Source organism: Hypanus sabinus, chromosome 6, assembly GCF_030144855.1.
Source record: "Hypanus sabinus isolate sHypSab1 chromosome 6, sHypSab1.hap1, whole genome shotgun sequence".
NCBI lineage: Eukaryota > Metazoa > Chordata > Chondrichthyes > Myliobatiformes > Dasyatidae > Hypanus > Hypanus sabinus.
Window position 1 is genome coordinate 16,973,937 of NC_082711.1, and position 24,640 is coordinate 16,998,576.

The 24,640-nt window shown below is 45.1% G+C and overlaps 2 protein-coding genes across 2 annotated transcripts in view; one reads left to right on the top strand and one right to left on the bottom strand.

Annotated features, from left to right (window-relative positions):
• scn5lab (sodium channel, voltage gated, type V-like, alpha b) overlaps window positions 1-24,640 on the top strand; it is a 672,977-nt gene that overhangs the window by 59,842 nt on the left and 588,495 nt on the right. The gene's annotated exons all lie outside the window — the stretch shown is intronic.
• On the bottom strand, window positions 8,166-22,782 carry LOC132395002 (sodium channel protein type 2 subunit alpha-like). The gene is made up of 2 exons (XM_059971337.1): window positions 22,519-22,782; window positions 8,166-8,267 (listed from the first exon to the last, which is right to left on the bottom strand). The coding sequence occupies exons 1-2, from the start codon at window positions 22,780-22,782 to the stop codon at window positions 8,166-8,168; spliced, it is 366 nt and encodes a 121-aa protein (XP_059827320.1).

Below are 24,640 nucleotides of genomic sequence, written 5' to 3' on the forward strand. Positions count from 1 at the left end.
ATTGAGGCACATGAGCCTCCAAATCACGACAAAACTGTGGTCCTCTTTGAGGTCAAAGTTCAAAGCATATTTATAATCAAAGTATGTAGACATGACCACATTTACCTCTGAGATTCATTTTCTTGTGCGCTTACTCAAAAAATCCAAAAACTGTAATAGTTTTACGGAGAGAAAGACCCCACTAACAAGGCATTCAACCAGTGTGCAAAAACTGCACATACCTAAAGAAAACAATAATAATAATAATAAATAAATAAGCAATAAATATTCAGAACATGAGATGAAGAGTCATTGAAAGTGCGTCTATAGGTTATGGGGACAGTTCAGTGATGGGGTGAATGAAGTTATCCCCTCTGGTTCAAGAACCTCTGTTTCTGAACCCAGTGGTGTGGGTCCTGAGGCTCCTGGACCTTCTTCCTGATGGCAGCAGTGAGAAGAGAGCATGGCCTGGGTGGTGGGGGTCCTTGAAGATGGATGCTGCTTTCCTGCAACAACGCTCCATGTAGATGTGCTCATTAGTGGGGAGGGTTTTGCCTGTGATGGACTGGGCCACATCCACGACTGTTCAAGGGCATTGGTGTTTCCGTACCAGGCTGTGATGCAGCAGTTTAGTGGTCCTAAATGGGAATATATTAAGATTCCCTTCACAATTGCACACAAGTGCAGCCACTGTCTAGAGCCATCTTTAATAGTGCAGTCTTCCTAAGCCCCTGTAAAGCTGGAATAAGACCTTGCCTCCTTCCATCCTGTACTAGACCAAAAGTACCAAGAGTTTGTGCAGAATCGTACTTGTAATTGAATATTAAGCAGGATATTTGTCAGTTGTTTTGAGAACCTTAACACCCCCAAATTAAAATCTGCCCAGCTTTTCCACCTGGTGGTGTGTGGTGGGGAGTGTGATCTGAGCACTATTCCCAGGCATGGGTCCCCCAGTGTGTGGTGTTCCTACTGTTGCCAGTCGCCAGGCTCAGAGCTGGCATCTGTCGACAGTCCCCTCTGGCTCTCTCCCGGCTGTTCTACCACCTGGAATGAAATGGAAACTTCGACACGTAAACAGAATCCCGATCCGAGCTGACGGATGCCACTCATTCTCCCGAGCTTCTGAGAAATGTAAACACATTATATTTCTTGTAACTGCTCTATTCAATTTCTGCTGTCACTCCCTTTCCCCTACCTCTCACTCCCCCTCCCTCTCACCCTACCCCTCCCTCCCACTCTCTCTCCCTCTCATCCTACCCCTACCTCTGACTTTCCCTCCCTCTCACTCCTACCTCTCACCCTACTCCTTGCTCTCACTTCCTATCCCTCGCTCGCCATCACTCCTCACTCTCTCACTCTCCCTCCCTCTCATTCCCCTCTCCCCACTCCCTCTTCCCCATCACTCCCCCTTCCCCTCCCTCTCACTTCCCTTCCCTCCCTCCCTCCCTCTCCTCCCTCTCAGTCACTTTCACTCCCCCTCACTCCCCTCGATTGCTCTCACCCCCTCCCTTTCACAGCCCCCTTCTCATCCCCTCCCTCTCACCCCGTCCCTCTCACTCACCCTCCTTCCCTCTAACCTTACCCCTTGCTCTCACCTCCTCCCTCTTACTCCCCTCCCTCTCACTCAACCCCTCCTACTATCGCTGTCCCTCCCTCTCACTCCCTCACTCTCTGTCCCTGCATTTCCTTTGGCCACCATCGCTCCTCTCTTTCTGCCTCTCGAGGCCTCGCCATGGCGAAGCCAATGTTTAGAAGTTGTTTGAGTTTGGATGGTCCGTAAACCTGTGCTTATCAACCTCGCTGGCAGGTAAACAGAAGATACCTGTTGGAAATGAGTGTCAAGGGAGGGAATTGAGGAGGGCCAGGAGAGACTCACGACTCACAGGGAATGTCCCCCTGAGGATTTTGTTTATTCCGAGGATTTGTTGTTTTGGAATCATCAGCACAGAAACACGCTGCGCTGAGAAGCCGCTTCAGCTACAGGGAGTTTTTGAGGTGCAGAAACACCTTATAAAGGTTCATAAAATCTGGAGTGGCCTGGATAATGTAAATGGTCACGGCATTTGTTTCCAGGGAAAGGGAAATCCGTAACTACAGGACCTGCGTTTAAATTGAGAAGGAAAAGGTTTAGAGTGATCAGAGAATGATTTGGAATGAGGTGCCAATGGAAGTGGTAGAGGTAGGTACAATATTTACACAGGAAAGGTTTAGATCAGGGGTTCCCAACCTTACTTGTACCTTGGCCATCATCCAAGAGTCTGTGGTCTCCGGGTTGGGAACACCTGGTTTAGAGGGTTACAGGTGAAACTCAGTCAGATGAGACTGCATCATCATGTAAGCAACTTGGTCAGCATGGAAGATTTGGGCTGAATGGCCTGTTGCCATGCTGTGTAACTCAGTGACTCCTTATCCACTTTACCTCATATGTAGAAATTGGGGGTAAGGAATGTTTGCGTTCATTTTGAGAGGATTAATATACAAAAGCAAGGCTGTAATGCTGAAGCTTTATACAACATTGGTCAGACCGCACTTCAACTAAAGTAAGTAGTTTAGAGCCCCTTATCGGAGAAAGGATGTGCTGGCATTGGAGAGGGTCCAGAGGAGGTTCACGAGAATGATCCCAGGAATGAAGGAATGAGGGACTTTTGATGGCTCGGGGTATACTTGCTGGAGTTCAGAGCAATGAGGTGGGGATCTCATTGGAACCTATTGCGTGTTCAAAGGCCTGGGTGGAGTGGATGTGGAGAGGATGCTTCCAGTGGTAGGGGAGTCTCAGAGCAAATGGGCACAGGTTCTGAGCAGAGGGATTTCCCTTCAGAATGGAGATTAGGAGGAGCTTCTTAAGCCAGAGTGTGTTGAATCAATGGAATTTCTTGACACAGGTAGCTGTGGAAGCAGGCCATTAGGTGTATTTAAGGTGGAGGTTTATAGTTCTTGATTAGTCAGGGTGTGAAAGTTTACGGGGAGAAGACAGGAGAATGGGGTTGAGGGGGAAAATACATCAACCATGATGGAATGGCGGAACAGACTCGATGGACTGAATGGTTTAATTCTTCTCTTATGCCTTACGCTGTTAATATAGAACATTACTGCACCGTACAAGCCCTTCAGTCCACGATATTTTAACCTTCTCCAAGATCAATCTAACCCCTCCCTCCCACATAGCACTCTCCATTTGCTAGACCTTCCATCAAAAACAGAATTACTAACAATTATGTGAATCAGAAATGCTGGAAGAACTCAGCAGATCAGGCAGCATCTGCGGAGCAATGCCACATGTCCGCAGCCTGCCCTAGTCCTGATTTTATTTCAGTTTCCGGCATCTGCAGCATTTTATCTTCCTATCTACAATAAAGCCTAGCATTGAGATGAAGAGACCTTCTTCAATGCTGTAGATGCTTGTTTCCCATTCCCCTCACTCCCACTGAACCAAAGACCAATATTAGATGTCTAGAAGATATTTCCCCAGAGGTAGAACCGCAAACTAAGAGTCATTGTTCCTGAACACAGATATCTATGGGATATGGGATATCTATGGGATCTATGGGAAGAGGGATTCCTTCTCTCTGAGGGCTGAGTTGGTGGTAAGGAAGGCGTGCAATGCTCACATTCATTTTGAGAGGACTAGAATATAAAAGCAAGGATGTAATACTGAGGCTTTGTGAGGCACTGGTCGCACCACATTTGGAGTATTGTGAGCAGTTTTGGGCCCTTTATCTGCGAAGGATGTAGTGACATTGGAGAGCGTCCAGAGGAACTTCATGAGAACAATTCTGGGAATGAAAGGGTTAACACATGAGGAGAATTGTCTTCTCTCTGAGGCGTTGTGAATCTCTTCGATTTTTTTCATCCGAGGAGAGATGAATGTGGAGTCATTGAGAACTCTCAAGGCTGAGGCACGAATTTGTAGCTAATGGAGCAGAGGCTGAAGGGGAACAGAAGCTGAAGAAGTCAAATTTATTGTTAAGTTGTCATGGGCACAAAGACAATGAGAAGGTCGAAGGAAGCAGAGTACAAGGTTAATAGCAGGATTGTTGGCAATGCGGAAGGACAGAGGAACCAGAACTGGACACAGTACTCCAAGTGTGGTCTAACCAGAGTTTTATACAGCTGCAACATTATCAATCAATGAAGGCCAACCACCATACGAAGTTCAAAGTTCAAATTTATTAACAAAGTACGTTTCTGTCAACATATACTATCCTGAGATTCATTTCCTTGCAGGCATTCACAGTAGAACAGATAAATCAATAGACTCAGTGAAAAACTACACACAAAGACTAACAACCAACCAACACCCAAACTGCGAAAATATAATAAATAAATAAATAAATAATGCTGAGAACATGAGTTGAAGGGCCCTTGAAAGTGAGTCCATAAGCTTCGCATGCATCCTATTAACTTCTGCAGCGATTTTGAGTAATCTGTGGATTTAGACCCCGGAGTCCTTCAAGGTTCCCATACAGCTAGAAGCAACTTACAGCAGCTAATTAGCTAATGGGGTTGCAGTGGTTAGCACATCGCTTTACAGTACAAGTGACCCAGGTTCAATTCCCAACACTGCCTGTAAGGAGCTTGTACGTTCCTTTGTGACCATGTGGGTTTCCTTCTGGTGCTCTGGTTTCCTCCCGTAGTTCAAAGATATGCCGCTTTGGTAGGTTAATTGATCATTGTAAATTGTCATGTAATTAGGCTAGTGTCAAGTTGTGGGTTGCTGGGTGGTATGCTGTATCTCAAAAATTAATTAATTAGTTCGTGAATTAATCAACCTGCATGTCTTTGGGATGTGGGAGGAACCTAGAGTACCCAGAGGAAACCAGTGTTTCAGCTTTGACTCATTCGTAGAACAAAGAACATTGAGCAGTACAATATTGTTACAGTCTATTCAGCCCATAATGTTTAAAAAGTTGGAAGTAAATCCTTTATCAAATTAAGCATAATTCACCATATAGAAGATTCATTTTCTTTGCAAGTACTCTCAGGAGAACAAAGAAATACAATAGAATCAATGAAAAACTATACACAAAGACTAACGAACAATGCATGAAAGAAGACCAAGTGTGCAAATACAAAAAATAACAAATAATAATAACAATAGTAGAGGAAAAGTAAATAAATAACACTGGACAGCAATTTTTTTCCCAAAGTGTTGCTTCCTCAGTTTTTTGTGTTTATGATGGACCGCTTGAAGTTGGACACAAACATAACCTCAGACTACTTGTATCATGTAGGAGAAACAAGAAATTAACTTTTATTGAATATAATCCATTTAATTGCAAAATGGTGCTGATGCTTTGCAAGAGTTCAAGTCAGCTAAAAATGCTTTGTTGGTGATTTGCATTTGTACTCAGTGTTGAGGCTTCTCGCTTATGTGTCCAACAATAATCAGCCAGGAATGTTGGACTCCAGTTGCCCTGTCACCTTTTCTCTGTGTCTTGGTGAAACCTTTCACCATTCTCATCACTGACAGCAACAAGATTTGCAGGGAAGAAGTTTGAATGGGAATGCAGAAAATGGATCTTTAGTGACATGTTGCACTTCATGAGTTTGTATGTTTGAAGCCAGCTGAACATAGTTTTGTGCTCTTTAGTTGCCAAGAAAATTTCAAACAACATCCTTGAATGACTTCCATGCAATTTTCTCCGGTCCCAGTAGAAAATCTTCAAGTTTTCTGTCATTGATGATCTGTTTGATTTGTGGGCCAACAAAAATGCCTTCCCTTAATCTTGGTATCAGTTACAGTATTCAGGTTATCATCTGTCTCAGATAGCAAAATCCTTCACCTTCTTGTTCGTTGCTTTCGCAAAATTTTTCATAACTCCAGTTTAATATGAAGAGGAGGCAAAAATATCTTTGCTGGGCCTATATGTGATATACTTTTCTGCCTTATAACCCACTGCTTACAGGGTGGCCAATCCTTTTTAATGTCATGAGATTGTTTAGCATGGCTCTCCCATTCACAAATGAAACAACAGTATTTGGTGTATCCGAGCTGTAATCCCTAGCAGCAGCTCTGTTACTGTCTGATCACCACAGATGTTCCATTTGTAGTTTGCTGGACCGTGTGTGTTTCAACAAGACTTCCAAACTTCCGTAGTTTTCTTTCATGTGCACTGGACTGCCAATTGATATTGAAGGGTGCACAGTGCCATTGTGAGCAGCACAGCTTTCAGGCTTAGCACTGAAGAATCAATAAAGAGACACCTTTGTTGTGGTTCATGCTGACAACCCAAAGCATGCTTAGCCTTGCCAGGACAAGACAGAAAACTTTCAAGCTTACACTGTGGGCAACATTTTAAATGACTTGAATTATGAATTGAAATAATAAATATAAGTGATTCCAAAAAAATTGGTGTGTGATAGGGAAATGTCATGGCAATTTTCATGATCAGCAGCCTGAAATCCGTAAGGGACATCCAAAGGTCTTCAGGAAGCAAAATCTTTGTTGTCCTGTGTAATACTGAGAATATGTGTTGTCAAGTCCTTGAAATTGAGTCCAGTGAATCAGTTCAGGGCTGAGATGAGTGAAGTTACCTATGCTGGTTCAGGAGTTTGATGGTTGAGGGATAATAACTGTTCCTGAACCTGGTGTGTGGGGCCTGAGGCTCCTGTACTTCCTTCCGGATGGTAACAATGAGAAGAGAGCATGGGTTGATGATAGAAGCAAACTTGTGAGAGTGCACGATGTAGGTTTGCTTGATGGTGGGGAGAACTATCCCTGGGCTGGTCTGTATCCATTACTTTTTTGTGGGCTTTTCCATACTTGGGCAATGGCATTCCCATACCAGGCTGTGCTGCAGCCAGTCAGGATACTCCCCACTGTGCCTCCTCCTAGATCAATCTCCCACATTCAGTCCCAGGGAAAGCATTACTCACCAGCCGCCCCTTTCTAGTGAGGGCATCTTAAGCACCACTAACTTGTTCCACCTGCTCCTTTCCCCCTGCTTTTTATATTTTCCATCATCAGGGGCCCCCACCACCCAGGCCATGCTCTCTTCTTGCTGCTGCCATCAGGAAGAAGGTACAGGAACATCAGGTCTCACACTACTAGGTTCAGAGATAGTTATTACCCCTCATCCTTCAGGCTCTTGAAACTGTGGGGGCAACTTCACTCGACATCACTTGCCCCATCACTGAAAAGTTCTCACAAGCTAGGCGCTTTCAAGGACTCTTCGTCTCCATTTTCTCAACATTTATTGCTTATTTATTATTATTATTTTCTCCTTTACACAGTACTGTAGTAATTTTATGTTTTGCACTGTACTGCTGCTGTAAAAAAACAAATTTCATGATAGATGTGAGTGATGATAAACCTGATTCTGATATGGGTCTCTGTTGTGGACTGAGAGTGGTAATGGGACAGGGAGAGGGGAATCATGGTTGGGAAAAGGGGACGGGAGAGGGAAGGGAGCGGGAAGCACCAGAGGGACATTTTGTAATGATCAATAAACCAATTGTTTAGAATCAAATGACCTTGCCTGGTGTGTCAGGGCTGGGTATATCTGCACCCTCTTCTGGCTCTCCTCCTCTGCCACATGTCCCATGCCCTTCTCATAGCAATCCACCCTCACCATTCCCGTCATCCTTTGCTCCTGCCAGTTTTATAAACTCATTCTCCACTCCAATCTGACCAATACAGGGCTGTGCATAAGTGTTAGGCACCCTAGATATATATATGTGCCTAAGACTTTTGTACAATACTGAACTTGCACAGTTTGTTGTCTTATGCACATTGGTTATTTGTCCATCCTGTTGGGTGGGGTGATCCATTGATTCTATCATGGTTCTTGGATTTACTGTGAATGCCCACAAGAAAACGAATCACAAGGCTGTATATGGTGACGTATGTACCTCGATGATAAATTTACTGTGAACTTTGATTATGGACCTTGTATATCACCTGTTGTTTTTTCCAGAGCCAGGATTTCCATTGATGCTTTTTTAGAAAAGGATATAACCGTAATTGTGAAAGGTTGCTATGATTTGAATGACACATTCGCTGTGTCTGCTACTGGATTACTCCAGGCATAATAGATGTCCAACAGTGAATTACAGGTCTCTTAATTCAACTCAGTGCATCTGGTGACGTCAAGTGATTTATAAGCATCAAGCAGGCTCGAAGATTGAATCATTTCTTTCAGCTCTGTCAAAGAACAACTTTGGATTTTGAATTGCATATGTTCTTTTTAAGAGTAGTTCTGGTAATGATAGGTTGGATTGTTGATGTAGCTCTGAGTCATGCAGATTAGGAAACCTTGGTTGTTCTCGCACTGGAAAATAGGATGGGGCTGTGGTAAAACAGCAGAAACGTTATGCCTCACAGCTTTGGTTGCAACGGTTCGATCCTGGCCTCCGCTGCTGTCCTTGTGGAGTTTGCACTCTCTCCCTCTGGCTGTGTGGTTGCTTCACTTTCCACCCACCTTGGGAGATTAACTGGCCGTTGCAAAGTACGCCCAGTCCCCCATTCAGCTGTCTGACAGGAGAACAAGGAGGAAGTTGAGTGATTTGAGAGAGTTAGAGGAATGGGACATGGACTTACTGGCATTCAGGGCAGCGATGAAGCTCCTCCATCTCTGTCGGTGTTCAGGGCTTCCTTCATCACGTCAGTATCTTCCTCTCGGCTCTCACTGCTGTCAGTCATGCATTCTCGGGTGGAGTCTCAGGAATACCGTTGCACTGAGGTGCAGAAGGAATCTTCACTGCTGTTTCCATAACAATTTAGTTTTACCAGTCAGGGTTGTTGGCCCTGAGCTGAACCCCCGAAGCTGGAGGACTGGTGGACCACTCTTAGTCTGGCCTTTACCCTTTGACCTGTTCCCACCAAGAGTCAAAGTATAAAGCCCTATCTTCAACCAACGTAATCTCTGGGTCACTGAGGCATGCAAGCCTCCACACCATGACAAGGTTGTGGTCCTCTTGGCGGGCTTGTTCTGTGAGCCGTATAAACCTGATGTGGGTTCCTATGTTGTCAGAAAACGTGAAGGATATTTATTATACTGATGTGTGTCTTTGGACAAGCTTTTAGATAGTGAATATTGATCTCCAGATGGAAGACAAATCCTACTTGAGTGGCCGGACAATATAAATTCAAGTAATTAAATTAATTTGGAATGAAAAAAAACTACTCTCAGTAGCACTGTGAAATAGCCACTTACCATTAAAACTCGTGTAGAAAGGAAAATCTCTTTGTCAGTCTTCTTTATGAAATTCAGACCTACAGATACGAGATCATCTTCATTTGCCATTTACATGTATTAGGAATTTGCTGCAGCGTGTTGGTCTGGGCATGCCACACAGTGAGAATCAATATTCAACAATTATAAAGAATTAAGAATTATATTAAAAAGAACTTAGGGGTTAGAACTGATGTGGAATTGAATTTGCATGAATACATAAATTCCATCATATTTACAATGTAAGCAGCATTATAAAATTTTTTCAGTGACAGGGTAATGGGGGGGGATATGAAAGATTGACTTTTTGCTACATTTTGGAATGGGATCGCACAGAGAGGTCAGAAATAGTCTGGATCTCAGCCTGAAACATCGACTGTTCATTCCCCTCCAAAGATGTTCCCTGACCCCCCGAGCACCCCCAGCCTTTTGTGTGCGCTACTCTGCGTTTCCAGCATCTGCAGAATCCCTTGTGCTTTATGGTGATTAAAAATACTTCTCCCTGCAACATGCACTTCCCAGGCGGCCAGGCCACCTTCTCACAGCTCCCATCGGGCAGGAGGTACACGACCCTGAAGTCTCACACCTCCAGGTTCAAGAACAGCTACTGTCCTACAACCATTCTGTTCTTGAAGCCTAGCATGACCCTAATCACTAATGTTTAGTGACGCAGTGACAGCTCTGATTACTTTGCAGCTTTTGCTTTAGCATTGATCAAATTGTGTTCTTTCTTTTAAACATTGTGTGCAGTATATTTTATGTTCAATTTACTTCATTTCAATGATTCGCTTGTTGAACCAACCAGCACAACCTCATTCACTACAGTGCAGTAACGCTGTGATCCTCAGGAAGGGGGAAGACGCCAAAATAAGAAGTTGGGAGGGGAGGGAAAGGAGGATAGCTGGAAGGCAGTAGGTGAAGTCAGGTGGGTGGGGGAGGGGGGGTGAGTGATGGAAGAGGCATAATGCTGGAGAAGAAGGAATCGCTTTGCAGAGGACAGTGGCCATGGGAGAAAGGGAAGGAGGAGTGACATATGGGGAGTATATGAGCAAGTGAGAAGAGGTAAGAGACCAGTGTGAGGAATAGAAAAAGAAGGAAGGGGGAGGGGAAAACTGCAGCAATGAAGACCCTCCATCTCTGTCTGTCCTTGGCCATCTTCTCCATTGTGCCTCAGGCACGGTTCACGGTCCTAATTTCTGCCTCTGTGGTAGAGCACCAAGTTGTCTTTGGTCCCCCGCAATTCCTCCGCCTTTCAGGGTCCAATAAAGTTCTGTCTTGGTGACGGAGTTGACCTCTCTTCTCAACACTGGCCCAGCCCATCCCAACATTTCCTCATGTTGATTGTGGCTGTGTCCTCTTGGTGACGCTGGAGGGGTAGGGTAGCGGAGGGAAGGACCGCAGCTCCACCTCGGTGCACAAAGGATCGGTCTAAATGGGTGTCTGATAGCTTGCATGGACTCGGAGGGTTGGACGGCTTGTTTCCGTGCTGATCTCAACAGGCTTGAGGGGCACGTGGCTGGTGATAATGTGTTTTAAAAGAGAAATTAATTTTTGGTCTCGGACTGAAGGCTGTGAAGGAGGTTGAACCATTTTCACTGATGTTTACACACACCGGGCATTCAGTTTCATTTCCCTCCTGTCACTTTTCAACAATGGGTCTTCAAATGGTGCATTGGAGAAAGCCAGCTACACAGGAACTAATAAATTCATCTTTGCCCATTCAGCCTTGTGTCAGACTTTCAACATGTGCCTTCATTGGCAAATGGCTGGCTTTAACTCTTGAGGGAGCTGCCTCGCATGGTCAGGCTTCTGAGTTACCTGATGTCCTTTACTGACGTGCGTGCTAAATTCAGGTACCGATCATTTTTCAGGCCTTACTGATTTAAAAGGTCAGTGTATAAGGAGCGTTTGATGGTTCTGGGCCCGTGCACACTGGAGTTTAGAATCATGGGAGTGGGGATCTAATTGAAACCTATCGAATATTGAAGGGCTTAGACACATTGGGGCAGAGAGGATGTTTCCTATGGTGGGAGGATCTAAGACCAGAGGGCACAGCCTCAGAATTGAGGGATGTCCATTTAGAACAGAGATGAGGAGGAATTTCTTTAGCCAGGGGGTGGTGAATCTGTGAAATTCATTGCCACCGAAGGCTGTTCATCAAGTATATTTAAAGTGGAGATTGATAGGTTCTTGATGAATCAGGGTGTCAAAGCTTACGGGGAGAAGGCAGGAGAATGGGATTGAGAGGGATAGTAAGTGAGCCACGATGGAGCAGACTCGATGGGCTGAATGGCCTAATTCTGCTGCTATTCCTTATCGACTCAAGGGGAGAGACAGGTGGAACATGGTGCAGGGATCAATGATCAGCCATAGGCAGCACAATGGTGTCGCTGCCTCAAGACATCAGAGACTCAGGTTCAATCCTGGCCTCAGGTGCTGATCGTGTGGAGTTTGCACGTTCTCCTGGCGACCCCCATGGGTTTCGCTTGTGTGCTCTAGATTCCTTCCAAGTTCCAAAGGCCACTGTGAATTGCTTTTGCAATGTAGGTGAATGAGGTAGTAGAATCTGATGGGAAGTTTATGGGAATGTGGAGAGAATTAACGTTGGAATGAATGTAAGATTAGTGTGAATGGGGGCTTGGTGGTCAGTGCAGACACAGTGGGCTGAATGGCCTGTGTCTGTGACTCTATCATATTGCATGGTGAATCAGTCTCAAAAGGCTGACTGGTCTACTCCTAATCTTATTTGCTATAGAGGAATTAAATGGGTGATACAGGGAGAAGAATGTTCAGGGACATAATCAATCTCTCTCTCCTCCCCCTCTCTCTCTCTCCCCTTTCCCCTCCCTCTCCCTCCCTCCCCCTCTCTCCCCCTCTTTCTCTCCCCCCCACCATCCCCCCTTTCGAGCCGCACTGCTCAGCCATCCCCCAATTTAATCCTAGCCTAATCACAGGACAATTTAGCATGATGAATCAACTTACCAACCGGTACGTTTTTGGACTGTGGGAGAAAACCCATGCATCATGGGGAGAACATACAAACTCCTCACAGGCATTGAACCCCAGTCGCTGGTACTGAGCTAACCACTAGTGTTGTGCTAACCTTTAGGCTACTGTACCCAGGGTTCCAGGTTAAAATAACTTGCTCCTCACCTCTCTTTAGTCAATTGTGTTAAACCTTTCCATCCAAGACAGAGCATCTCCTCATGCATTTTACTCATATCACTTCTGGAGAAAGTTTGCCTTTTTTAAAGATTCGCCTTATTTGTCATATGTACATCGAAACGTACAGGGAAATGTGTTGTTTGTGCCAACAACCACCACGCTCTTGCGCTAACGTGGTGTGCCCACGACTTACTGTTAGCTGTTCATCTTTGGAATGTTAGAGGAAACCGGAGCACCCGGAGGAAACCCACACAGTCATGGGGAGAACGTGCAAACTCCTTACAGTCCGCAGCGGGAATTGAACCTCGTTCGCTGGTGCGGCAGAGCATCGCGCTAACCACTACGCTACGATGCCGCCTTATCCGGCAGTGTCACAGGCATGGAGCATCATATCAGCAGCGTTTACAAGAGAAACATAAATTAAACATAAATTATGCACAAGGCTGCAGTGTTGCTTTGCTGAGGTAGTGATTAAGATCATAAGAGATTCTGCAGATGCTGGAAATCCGGAGTAACATGCACAAAATGGTGGTGGAACTCAGCAGGTCAGGCAGCATCAGTGGCGAGGAACGAACAGTTGACTTTACGGGCTGAGACCCTTCTTCAGGACTGGAATGGAAGGGGGAAGAGGCCAAATAAGAAGGTTGGGGGAGGGTTGTAATTAAGACTGTGCCTGTTGGTTCAAAGTCAATGTAATTTTACAATCGAAGTACGTACATCTTCCACATACTACCCTGAGATTCATTTCCTTGTGGTAATCTCTCTTTGTATTCTTTATTTTGTTACTGGATTCTTTCCACCTTTTGGTTAATTCTTTCTCTTTTTTGCTTCTGCTTTTGGAATCAGAGTTTATTATCACTGTCATTTTGTGAAATTTGTTGTTTCACGGCAACGGTACAGTGCAAGACAAAAAAATTACCATATATTATTACAAAGATGGTAGCAAAAGGAGAACAATGAGGATTGACGGATGGTTCAGAAATCTGATGGTAGAGGGGAAGAAGCTGTTCCAAAGTCATTGAGTGTGGGTCCACAGCACAGCTCCTGCTAAGCTTTGCAGGTGCGCGGTGGCGCAGTAACTGAATTGCTCCCACACACATAACCTTTGTGGCTGCACAGCTGGAATGCCCTTTTCTATAACATTTTATGAAAGTGCCACGCTGTCTTTTAGGCCATGTGAAAATTCCCTGCTCCAAGCAATGGTTGGTCTGCGCAACTGTAAAACAATCTTTAGTGGGGACGTTGGTCTCCAGGCTCCTGTACCTCCTCTCCAGTGTTGATGGTGTGAAGAGGACCTGTCATGGATAGTGAGGGTCCTTAATGGTGGAGCCACATTTATCAGGCACATTTACTTTGAAGATGTCCTCTGTGAGAGAGCTGGTTGAGTCTACAAGACTTTGCACCCTCTTGTGCATTGGAGCCTCCACACCAGACTGATGCAACCGGTCAGAATTCTTTTCTCTCTTCCTCCCTCTGGTCCATTCTTTCTCTCTGTCTGTCAGAGGAGAGAGGGAACCATGCATTCCCATACATTGCATAGTGCCTTCAAGCATCATCTTCGGAGTAATTTAAAACTACTCTCCCCTGCATCATAAAATATTCAAATGCCAGTTTCAGCATCAGGAATCAATATTTAGAAAACAAATCTCATAGATCTGGGTAAATATTAAGTGCCTTTACATTTTGCCAAGTGTGCAAACATTGGACAGTGAGTGCTCCAGCAAAGAGGCTTGCTTGGCCAGACAGTTCCATTCAGGTTCATAAGACCATAAAACCATCGGCCATTTGGCTCAGCAAGTCTGCTCTGCAATACAATCATGGTTGATTATTGTCCACCTCAACCCATTTGAGTCTTGGAACACTAGAAACAGGCCCTTTGGCCCACCGTCCATGCCAAATTATTAATCTGTCCCGTCCCATCAACCTGCACCTGGACCATAGCCCTCCATATCCCTCCCATCCATGTACCTGTCCAAACTTCTCTCAAATGTCGAAATCAAACCTGCATCCACCACTTCCACTGGCAGCTTGTTCAATATTCTCACCACCCTCTGGGTGAAGAGGCTGCTCTTAAGCATTTCACTTTCACCCTTAACCCCTGAACTCTAATTCTCATCTCACTCAACCCAATCTCCTGTCCGCTCCCCGGAGCCTTTGACACCCATACTAATCAAAAAGCTAGCAACCTTCGCTTTAAATGTATCTAGTGGCCTGAACTTCACAGCCATAAATTCCACAGATACATCACCCTTTGGCTGAAGAAATTCCTCTTCACCTCTGTTCTGAAGGGACCTCCTGTTCTGAGGCTGTGACCCTGGTTCTAGTCTCCCACTACAGTAAACATCCTCTCCACATCCACTCTATCTAGGCTTTTCAATGTTTGGTGGTTTCAATGTTACCCCTCCTCCTCGATTCTTCAAAGCTCCAGCGAGTAAACGCCCAGAGTCATCCAATGCTCCTCATGCATTAACTCTTCCTTTCCTGAAATGTTTCTCCTGACTTTTCTCTAGAAACTCTGGTTCAGTGTGCCTTGGGATCTTTATGGCAGTTCAGATCTCAAGGGTCTTGGCTTCACCCCTGCTGATTATACGTGTCGTGAAAAGCCAGCTGGAAAGGATGACACTGGCTGTCACTATTGTCATATTCTAAAGCCAATTCAGACTGACGGTATCTCTCCATATCCTGCTGTACGTCTGATTGTCAGGCTTTGGGATTGGACAATCTCGTTACTGGATAGAATACTGCAGCTCATCCACTGAAGGAGTGGATGCCATGGAGGAGTCTTTTTGTTTCGAAGATGTGGATGTTGCAGGAAGCACTGGTATTTATTGTCCGTTTCCAAGTGGCATGAGTTGAAAATCCAGAGAGCGTGTCTATTGAGGAGAGGCTGAGTGAGATAAGGCTTTTCTCGTTGGAGTGAAGGACAATGAGACTTGATGGAGGTGTACAGGAGAAAAGAGATAGAGATTGGGTGGATTACCAGAGTCTTTTTCCCAGGGGTGAAATGGCTAATACAAAGGTCATAATTTTAAGGTGTTTGGAGGAACGCATAGGGGGATACCAGAGGAATTTTTTTTACACAGAGATTGGTGGGTGTGTGGAACATCCTGCCAGGTGTTGAGAAGTGTAAATATTGAAAAGAGATTTTCACAGGGTGCAAATGTCTAATAGAGCCATTTCCTGACAGAGCCAGTCCCATTTGGCCCATGTCTCTAAAACAGGGATTCCAAGCCTGGGGTCCACTGACCCCTTTTGTAATGGCATTGATCCATGGCATCCCTGGGTTAGATTCTAAACCTTTCCTATCCATGTAACTGTCAAATTGTCCTTAAAATATCATAATTGTACCCATCTCTACCACTTCCTTTCAAAGCTTGTTCCACATCTCCATCGTCTGTGGAAAAAGTTACCCTTCATGCCCTTTTTAAACCTTTCCCCTCTCACCTTCAATCTGTATCTCCTAATTTCCAACTTCCCTACTCTGGAGAGAAGACCATTTCAACTTCCCTGTGCCCCTCTTGATTTTATAACCCTTTATAATGGGGTTCCCGGCCTTTTTTTGTGGCATAGAGCCTTACCAATAACTGAGGGGTTTGTGGTTGGGAATTCCTGCTCTAGAAAGCCCATCCCTACAGTTTTCGCTCCAGGGAAAACTGACCAGAACTGCCCAGCCTCCCTTTGGAACTCAAGCACTCCAGTTCCCATAACCTATGGACTCACTTTCATGGACTCTTCATCTCATCTCCATATTTATTGGTTATTTATTGAGTATCTTTTTTTCATTTTGTATTTACACAATTTGTTGTCTTTTGCATATTGGTTTTTTGTCCATCTTTTTTTTGCGATATGCGTTTTTTTCATTGATTTTGCGGTGTTCCTTCATATCCGCTGTGAATGCCCGCAAGAAAATGAATCTCAGGGTGGTATCTGGTGACTGATTTGCACTTTGATAATAAATTTACTTTAATACATTAATACTTTGATGCAGTTTCGTTTGTGGCTGTCGCTAGCTTGATTGTAACATTTAAGAGAAGTTTGGATAGGTACATGGAAGGCTATGGTCCAGGCGCAGGTCGATGGGACTGTGCTGTACTTTTCTGTGACTGTGGTAGCATAGCAATTGGTTAATGCTATTACAGCTGTTTTTCTTTGAACAATTTCCATGGTTCTTCTTTGTTTTGTGGCTGTCAGCAGAAATTGAATCCCAGAGTTGTATACTGCATACATACTGCATGGAAAAGAGTTGGAAGGGAAGATTTAAACTTCTTCACAGTGTGGTAAAGTCCTGATGAAAGGTCTCAGTCCAAAACGTCGACTGTACTCTTTTCCACAGATGATGCCCAGCCAGCTGAGTTCCTCCGGCATTTTGTGTGTGTCAGGGCATGTTTTGAGGTTTTTGCTGTTTGTGTGACAAAAATGTTTGAATGTGCAGACAGTGGAGAGATTGTGGACTTTATATAAGCAGAAGTTAAGTGTTTAATTAGGTTGGCATGGCATTGTGGGCTGAAGGGCCTTTCCCTGTGCTGTTCTATGTTCTATATTCATTTGTCTGCATTAGCTGCACATTCCTCTAAACTTTTCCAATCAAAGTACCCATCCAAACAATGTATAAACATTGTAAATGGGTTTGTTTCCACCACCTCTTCTGGCAGCTCATTCCATATATTCACCTTTCGTTCATTCTGTGCCGTATCATGTGACGTGTGTGATCATGGTCTTTCCATGACCATGATTGTTCTTGGCAAATTTTTCTACAGAAATGGTTTGCTATTGCCTTCTTCTGGGCAGTGTTTTTACGAGATGGGTGAACCCAGCCATTATCAATACTCTTCAGTGATTGTCTGTCTTGTGTCAGTGGATGCATAACTAGGACTTGTGATGTGCACCAGCTGCTCATACGACCATCCAGCACCTGCTCCCATGGTTTCACATGACTCTGATCGGGGGCTAAGCAGGGGCTACCCCTTGCCCAAGGGTGACCTGCAGGCTAGCAGAGGGAAGGAGTGCCCTACACCTCCTTTGGTAGAGACATATCTCTACCCCAGTACCCAACATGTTCACCATCTGTCTGAAGAACTTGCCTATAAATCTCCTTTAAATTTCTCAGTTTTCATTTGTGTAGTTTTTCATGGATTCTCTTGTATTTTTTTTGTTCTACTGTGAATGCCTGCAAGAAAAAAAGATCTCAGGGTGATATATTTCCACCGACTTTGAACTCTGAACCTTCTTGGCTGTGCCATCAATGTGGTTGGATGAAGACCAGTGTGGAGAGCCAGAAAAGGAGATGGCTGACTTGAAAGGGAATGGAAGTAGCCATTGTAGAGTTAGCTCTGGTGTTTAGAGACTTAATTAAAGGCAAAACAATCTACTTTGAACTCTCACCTTAAATGTGTGCCCTGTAGTTCTAGACTCCCCTGCCCTTTGAAAAGGACTCCAACTACCTGTTCATTTCCGTCACGTATTAGATGCTGAGAAACCAATCCATGCCTTTATAGAATAGATTATCGATAAACTTTAACTCTAACCACTGCTAGACTTAAACAAAACCAGGATGAGGGAACTATTAGCTACCCTGCATTGGCTTCCTGTATCACTTAGAATTGATTTTAATGTTCTTCTACATGTTTTTAAAGCTCTCAATGGTCTGGCTTTGGAGCACATCACAGAATCACTTTCGTTTTGTAATCCTGCTCGAGCTCTTGGGTCTTCTTTCTCTGTTCTCTTAAATTGAGTTCAGGTTGCTTTAAAAGATAATTGGCAGGTCAGCTTTTTTGAAATATGCTCCTAAACTGTGGAGCTCAATACCAAAAACCTGTAGGGGATGCTGTCTCAGCTGACAGTTTTAAGCACCAGCTCAAAACCTATTTATCTAACCTTGCTTTTAACTAACAACATTTAGTCTTTTATTCTCATGTTTGAATTCTATCCCACTGTAAAGTACTTTGAACTACATCATCTGTATGAAAAGTGCTCTATAAATAAGTTATTATCATTACTATTATCTTGTCTTTGTCCCTCATCATTTAATCAACCTTTCAAAGTTCAAAGTAAAACTATCATCAAAGTACATATATGTCACCATGTACAACCCTGAGATTCTTTTACTTCTGGGCATACGTGAAAGACCGCGCTCAACAGGATGGACAAACGACCAATGTGCAAAAGACTACCAACTGCAAATAGAAAAGAAAAAAAAGAAATAGTAATAAGTAAGAAAGCAACAGGAGCTTTGTAAGGCAGCCTTCTGTGTTCTGGTGAGGATAAACGCAGCCCATCTGATCTCCCCCTGCTTGTGAGGAAAGACCTCCACTCCAGGCAACATCGCTTCTGCATTTCCTTCATTCATACCTTGTTGCTCTTACAGTCAGTGGCCACTTTATCAGGTATATCTGTACACCTGCTCGTCAATGCAAGTATCTAATCAGCCCATCATATGGCAGCAACAGTGCAGAAAAGCATGCAGACGTGGTCAAGAGGTTCAGTTGTTGTTTAGACCTAACACCATACTGGGGAAGAAATGTGATCTAAGTGACTCTGCCCATTCTCGATGGGGTGGTGTGATTATCTCAGAAGCTGCTGATTTCCTGGGGTTTTCACGCACAACAACCTCTTGAATTTGCAGAGAATGGTGAGCAAAACCAAAGCATCTAGTGAGCGGCAGTTCTGTGGGTGAAAACGCCTTGTGGCTGAGAGAGGGCAGAGGAGAACGGCCAGACTGGGTCAAGCTGACAGGAAGGTGGCTGTAACTCAGATAACCACGTGGTGTGCAGAAGAGCATCTCTGAACAGACAATGTGTAGAACCATGCAGTGGACGGGCTACAGCAGCAGAAGACCAGAGACATACACTCAGAGACCACTTTATTAGGTACAGAAGGATCCTAATAAAGTGACCATTGAGTGTAGATTCTGCTGTAAAATGAACTGATATAAAATAAAGTCTGCTTTAAAAAGTCAATGCTATATTGTAAAACATGCTGATGTAAAGTAGACTGTTTGTTACTGTAGCTCTGCTTACTGTAAACTCCACATGGCCTCGATCTCAGTGACTCAGAGTGGTCTCAATACCCACTGCGTTCTCTCTCGATCAGTGACTCAGAGTGGTCTCAATACTCTCTGCATTCTCTCTCGATCTCAGTGACTCAGAGTGGTCTCAATACTCACTGCGTTCTCTCTCGATCTCAGTGACTCACGGTGGTCTCAATACCCACTGCGTTCTCTCTCGATCAGTGACTCAGAGTGGTCTCAATACTCTCTGCATTCTCTCTCGATCTCAGTGACTCGGAGTGGTCTCAATACCCACTGCGTTCTCTCTCGATCAGTGACTCAGAGTGGTCTCAATACTCTCTGCATTCTCTCTCGATCTCAGTGACTCAGAGTGGTCTCAATACTCACTGCATTCTCTCTCGATCTCAGTGACTCTCACAATGGTCTCAATACTCACTGCGTTCTCTCTCGATCTCAGTGACTCACGGTGGTCTCAATACTCACTGCATTCTCTCTCGATCTCAGTGACTCAACGTGCTCTCAATACTCACTGCATTCTCTCTCGATCTCAGTGACTCAGAGTGGGCTCAATACTCACTGCATTCTCTCTCGATCTCAGTGACTCTCACAATGGTCTCAATACTCACTGCGTTCTCTCTCGATCTCAGTGACTCACGGTGGTCTCAATACTCACTGCATTCTCTCTCGATCTCAGTGACTCAACGTGCTCTCAATACTCACTGCATTCTCTCTCGATCTCAGTGACTCAGAGTGGGCTCAATACTCACTGCATTCTCTCTCGATCTCAGTGACACAGAGTGGTCTCAATACTCACTGCGTTCTCTCTCGATCTCAGTGACACAGAGTGGTCTCAATACTCACTGCGTTCTCTCTCGATCTCAGTGACTCAGAGTGGGCTCAATACTCACTACATTCTCTATCGATCTCAGTGGCTCACACAGTGGTCTCAATACTCACTGCATTCTCTCTCGATCTCAGTGACTCTGAGTGGTCTCAATACTCACTGCGTTCTCTCTCGATCTCAGTGACTCAACGTGCTCTCAATACTCACTGCATTCTCTCTCGATCTCAGTGACTCACACAGTGGTCTCAATACTCACTGCATTCTCTCTCGATCTCAGTGACTCAGAGTGGTCTCAATACTCACTGCGTTCTCTCTCGATCTCAGTGACTCAGAATGGTCTCAATACTCACCGCTTTCTCTCTAGATCTCAGTGACTCACACAGTGATCTCAATACTCACTACATTCTCTCTCGATCTCAGTGACTCAGAGTGGTCTCAATACTCACTGCGTTCTCTCTCGATCTCAGTGACTCACACAGTGATCTCAATACTCACTACATTCTCTCTCGATCTCAGTGACTCTCACAGTGGTCTCAATACTCACTGCATTCTCTCTCGATCTCAGTGACTAGGAGTGGTCTCAATACTCACTGCATTCTCTCTCGATCTCAGTGACTCTCAGAATGGTCTCAATACTCACTACATTCTCTCTCGATCTCAGTGACTCAGAGTGGTCTCAACACTCACTGCATTCTCTCTCGATCTCAGTGACTCAGAGTGGCCTCAATACTCACTGCATTCTCTCTCGATCTCAGTGACTAGGAGTGGTCTCAATACTCACTGCATTCTCTCTCGATCTCAGTGACTCTCAGAATGGTCTCAATACTCACTACATTCTCTCTCGATCTCAGTGACTCAGAATGGTCTCAACACTCACTGCATTCTCTCTCGATCTCAGTGACTCTCACGGTGGTCTCAATACTCACTGCGTTCTCTCTCGATCTCAGTGACTCAGAGTGGTCTCAATACTCACTGCGTTCTCTCTCGATCTCAGTGTCTCAGGGTGGTCTCAATACTCACTGCATTCTCTCTCGATCTCAGTGACTCAGAGTGGTCTCAATACACACTGCATTCTCTCTCGATCTCAGTGACTCACACAGTGGTCTCAATACTCACTGCATTCTCTCTCGATCTCAGTAACTCACACAGTGGTCTCAATACTCACTGCATTCTCTCTCGATCTCAGTGACTCACAGTGATCTCAATACTCACTGCATTCTCTCTCGATCTCAGTGACTCACACAGTGGTCTCAATACTCACTGCATTCTCTCTCGATCTCAGTAACTCACACAGTGGTCTCAATACTCACTGCGTTCTCTCTCGATCTCAGTGACAGAGTGGTCTCAATACTCACTGCATTCTCTCTCGATCTCAGTGACTCACAGTGGTCTCAATACTCACTGCATTCTCTCTCGATCTCAGCGACTCTCACAGTGATCTCAATACTCACTGCATTCTCTCTCGATCTCAGCGACTCTCACAGTGATCTCAGTACTCACTGCATTCTCTCTCGATCTCAGCGACTCTCACAGTGCTCTCAATACTCACTGCATTCTCTCTCGATCTCAGTGACTCACACAGTGGTCTCAATACTCACTGCATTCTCTCTCGATCTCAGTGGCTCACACAGAGGTCTCAATACTCACTGCATTCTCTCTCGATCTCAGTGACTCACAGTGGTCTCAATACTCACTGCATTCTCTCTCGATCTCAGTGACTCACAGTGGTCTCAATACTCACTGCGTTCTCTCTCGATCTCAGTGACTCACAGTGGTCTCAATACTCACTGCATTCTCTCTCGATCTCAGTGACTCTCACAGTGGTCTCAATACTCACTGCATTCTCTCTCGATCTCAGTGACTCACACAGTGGTCTCAATACTCACTGCATTCTCTCTCGATCTCAGTGACTCACACAGTGGTCTCAATACTCACTGCATTCTCTCTCGATCTCAGTGACTCACAGTGATCTCAATACTCACTGCATTCTCTCTCGATCTCAGTGACTCTCACAGTGGTCTCAATACTCACTGCATTCTCTCTCGATCTCAGTGACTCACACAGTGGTCTCAATACTCACTGCATTCTCTCTCGATCTCAGTGACTCACACAGTGGTCTCAATACTCACTGCATTCTCTCTCGATCTCAGTGACTCACAGTGATCTCAATACTCACTGCATTCTCTCTCGATCTCAGTGGCTCACACAGTGGTCTCAATACTCACTGCATTCTCTCTCGATCTCAGTGGCTCACACAGTGATCTCAATACTCACTGCATTCTCTCTCGATCTCAGTGACTCACAGTGGTCTCAATACTCACTGCATTCTCTCTCGATCTCTGTTTGCCTACCTTCTTGTTGCTGTAGAAGGAGTCCAGGTCCTCCAGAGGCTGACCGATGAGCTTTGGTGGGACGTCGCCGTAGATGACCGGCAGTTGCTTTCCTGCTTCCAAGTCACTGTTGGGAGTGGGCTTTTCCTCCTCACTCTCCTCCTTGTGGGCTTTCCTGTCGCTGACCGCCTGCTCCTCTGCGATCCGCTTCTCGATGGCAGCCAGGGATTCGCGAGTGAACCGATGCAGACAGTGGGGTCCTGAGGGTACGAACAGGAGCGCCATCTTTTCATCCTGCACCTTCTTGACGAGTCTTTACTCCTCAGTGATGGAAATAATGGGGACTGCAGGAGAAACAGAAGCCAGGCAGAGTGGTGAACATGGTCCAGACTGAGAACGGGCGTTTTGAACCACAGAGTCCACATGCCTGGTTATTTGATTGTGAACCTTACCCACACCACCCATCCATTTCTGAGTAGACGGCTCTCTCCTGTGAATTTTAAACGCAGGAGATTCCAGAGTAACACACACACGCACACACACAATGCTGGAGGATTCTCCAAAAATAGCCTAAAATACACTCAGTGGCCACTTTATTAGGTACTCTTATACACTTGCTCATTAATGCAAAAATCTAATCAGCCAATCATATGGCAGCAACTCACTGAATACAGACATGGTCAAGAGGTTCAGTTGTTGTTCAGACCAAACATCAGGATGGGGAAGAAATGTGATCTAAGTAACTTTGACTGTTGACAGACAGGACGGTCTGAGTGTCTCTGAAACTGCCGATCCCCTGGGATTTTCATGCTCAGCACTCCCAGGAGTTCCCACGCTGGGGTCCACGGACCCCACCGTTAATGGCAGGAGCCCATGGCATAAAAAGTTGGGAACCCCTGCTCCGGAGTTTACAGAGAATGGTGCAAAAAACAAAAAAGAAACATCCAGTGATCGGCAGTTCTGAGGGTGAGAACACCTCGTCAATGAGAGAGCTCAGAGGAGATTGTCCAGATTGGTTCAAGCTGACAGGAAGGTGACAGTCACTCTAATAACCATGCGTTATGACAGTAGTGTGCAGAAGAGCATCTCTGAACGCACAACACATCGAACCTTGAAGTGGATGGGCTACAGCAACAGAAGACCAGAGACATACACTCAGTGGCCATTTCATTAAGGGCAGGAGGTACCTAATAAAATGGCTACCAAGTATCTAGGGCAGTCAGCAGAACTCGACACATCCCTGTCATGTTGCCTGAGACCTCCTTTTGCCCGGAATTTTACTGCTACTGGGAATGAGATGTAATCTATAGGTGTGTCAGCTATGTATGGACTGCTCTGCAGCTCTCAGAGCCCTAAGGCTGAAGCTTGTGGGATTGAAGTGCAGGCGCGTAATGGAAAAGGTCAAATAAGAAGAGAAAATGCTGGCAATCATCTGATCAGAGTAATGTACACCAACTGCTGGCGAAGGTCAGGCATCGTCTGTGGAGAGGAATAACGAGTCGACATTCCAGGTGAAGACCCCTCATCAGGACTCATATACTGCATAAAAAATGTGCAGTGTCACGGATGTAGGTGGGAAAGGGGATAAAATAGAGTTGAGGTACAGAATACAGGCACAAGTTTAGAGGGGCAGGAGCATTATCACATCCATCACCAAAGGCCCCCACCATCCAGAGTATGCTCTCTTCTCACTGCTGCCATCAGAAAGGAGGTACAGGAGTCTTAGGACCCACATCACCAGATTCAGGAACAGTTCTTACCTCTCAGTCATCAGGCTCTTGAACCAGTGGGGATAACTTCACTCACCCTGTTGGCTTTCACAAATAAAATGACTTGAGGCATTTTACGTTGAAGGAGAAGCTGTAACAACTCATTTATTGTACTCCAAACACTGAACACAAAGCAGAGTAAAAGTATTTTCCGTAATTATGTCATCATGCCAGACCAGCCTCTTAAAGTGAAACCCCAACTCAATGTTGGTAGCTGTGAATTATGTGCATTTCTCCCAGTTACGTTACCCTCCACAGCCCCTCACCACACGCCCCCAGAATTCACTAAAGCCACTCGCCTCAGGTCTTGTGTTCCAAGGGTGGGGGAACAGCAGGTCCCTCTGGCTCGTCCAGAGATGTAGAAACATAGAAAG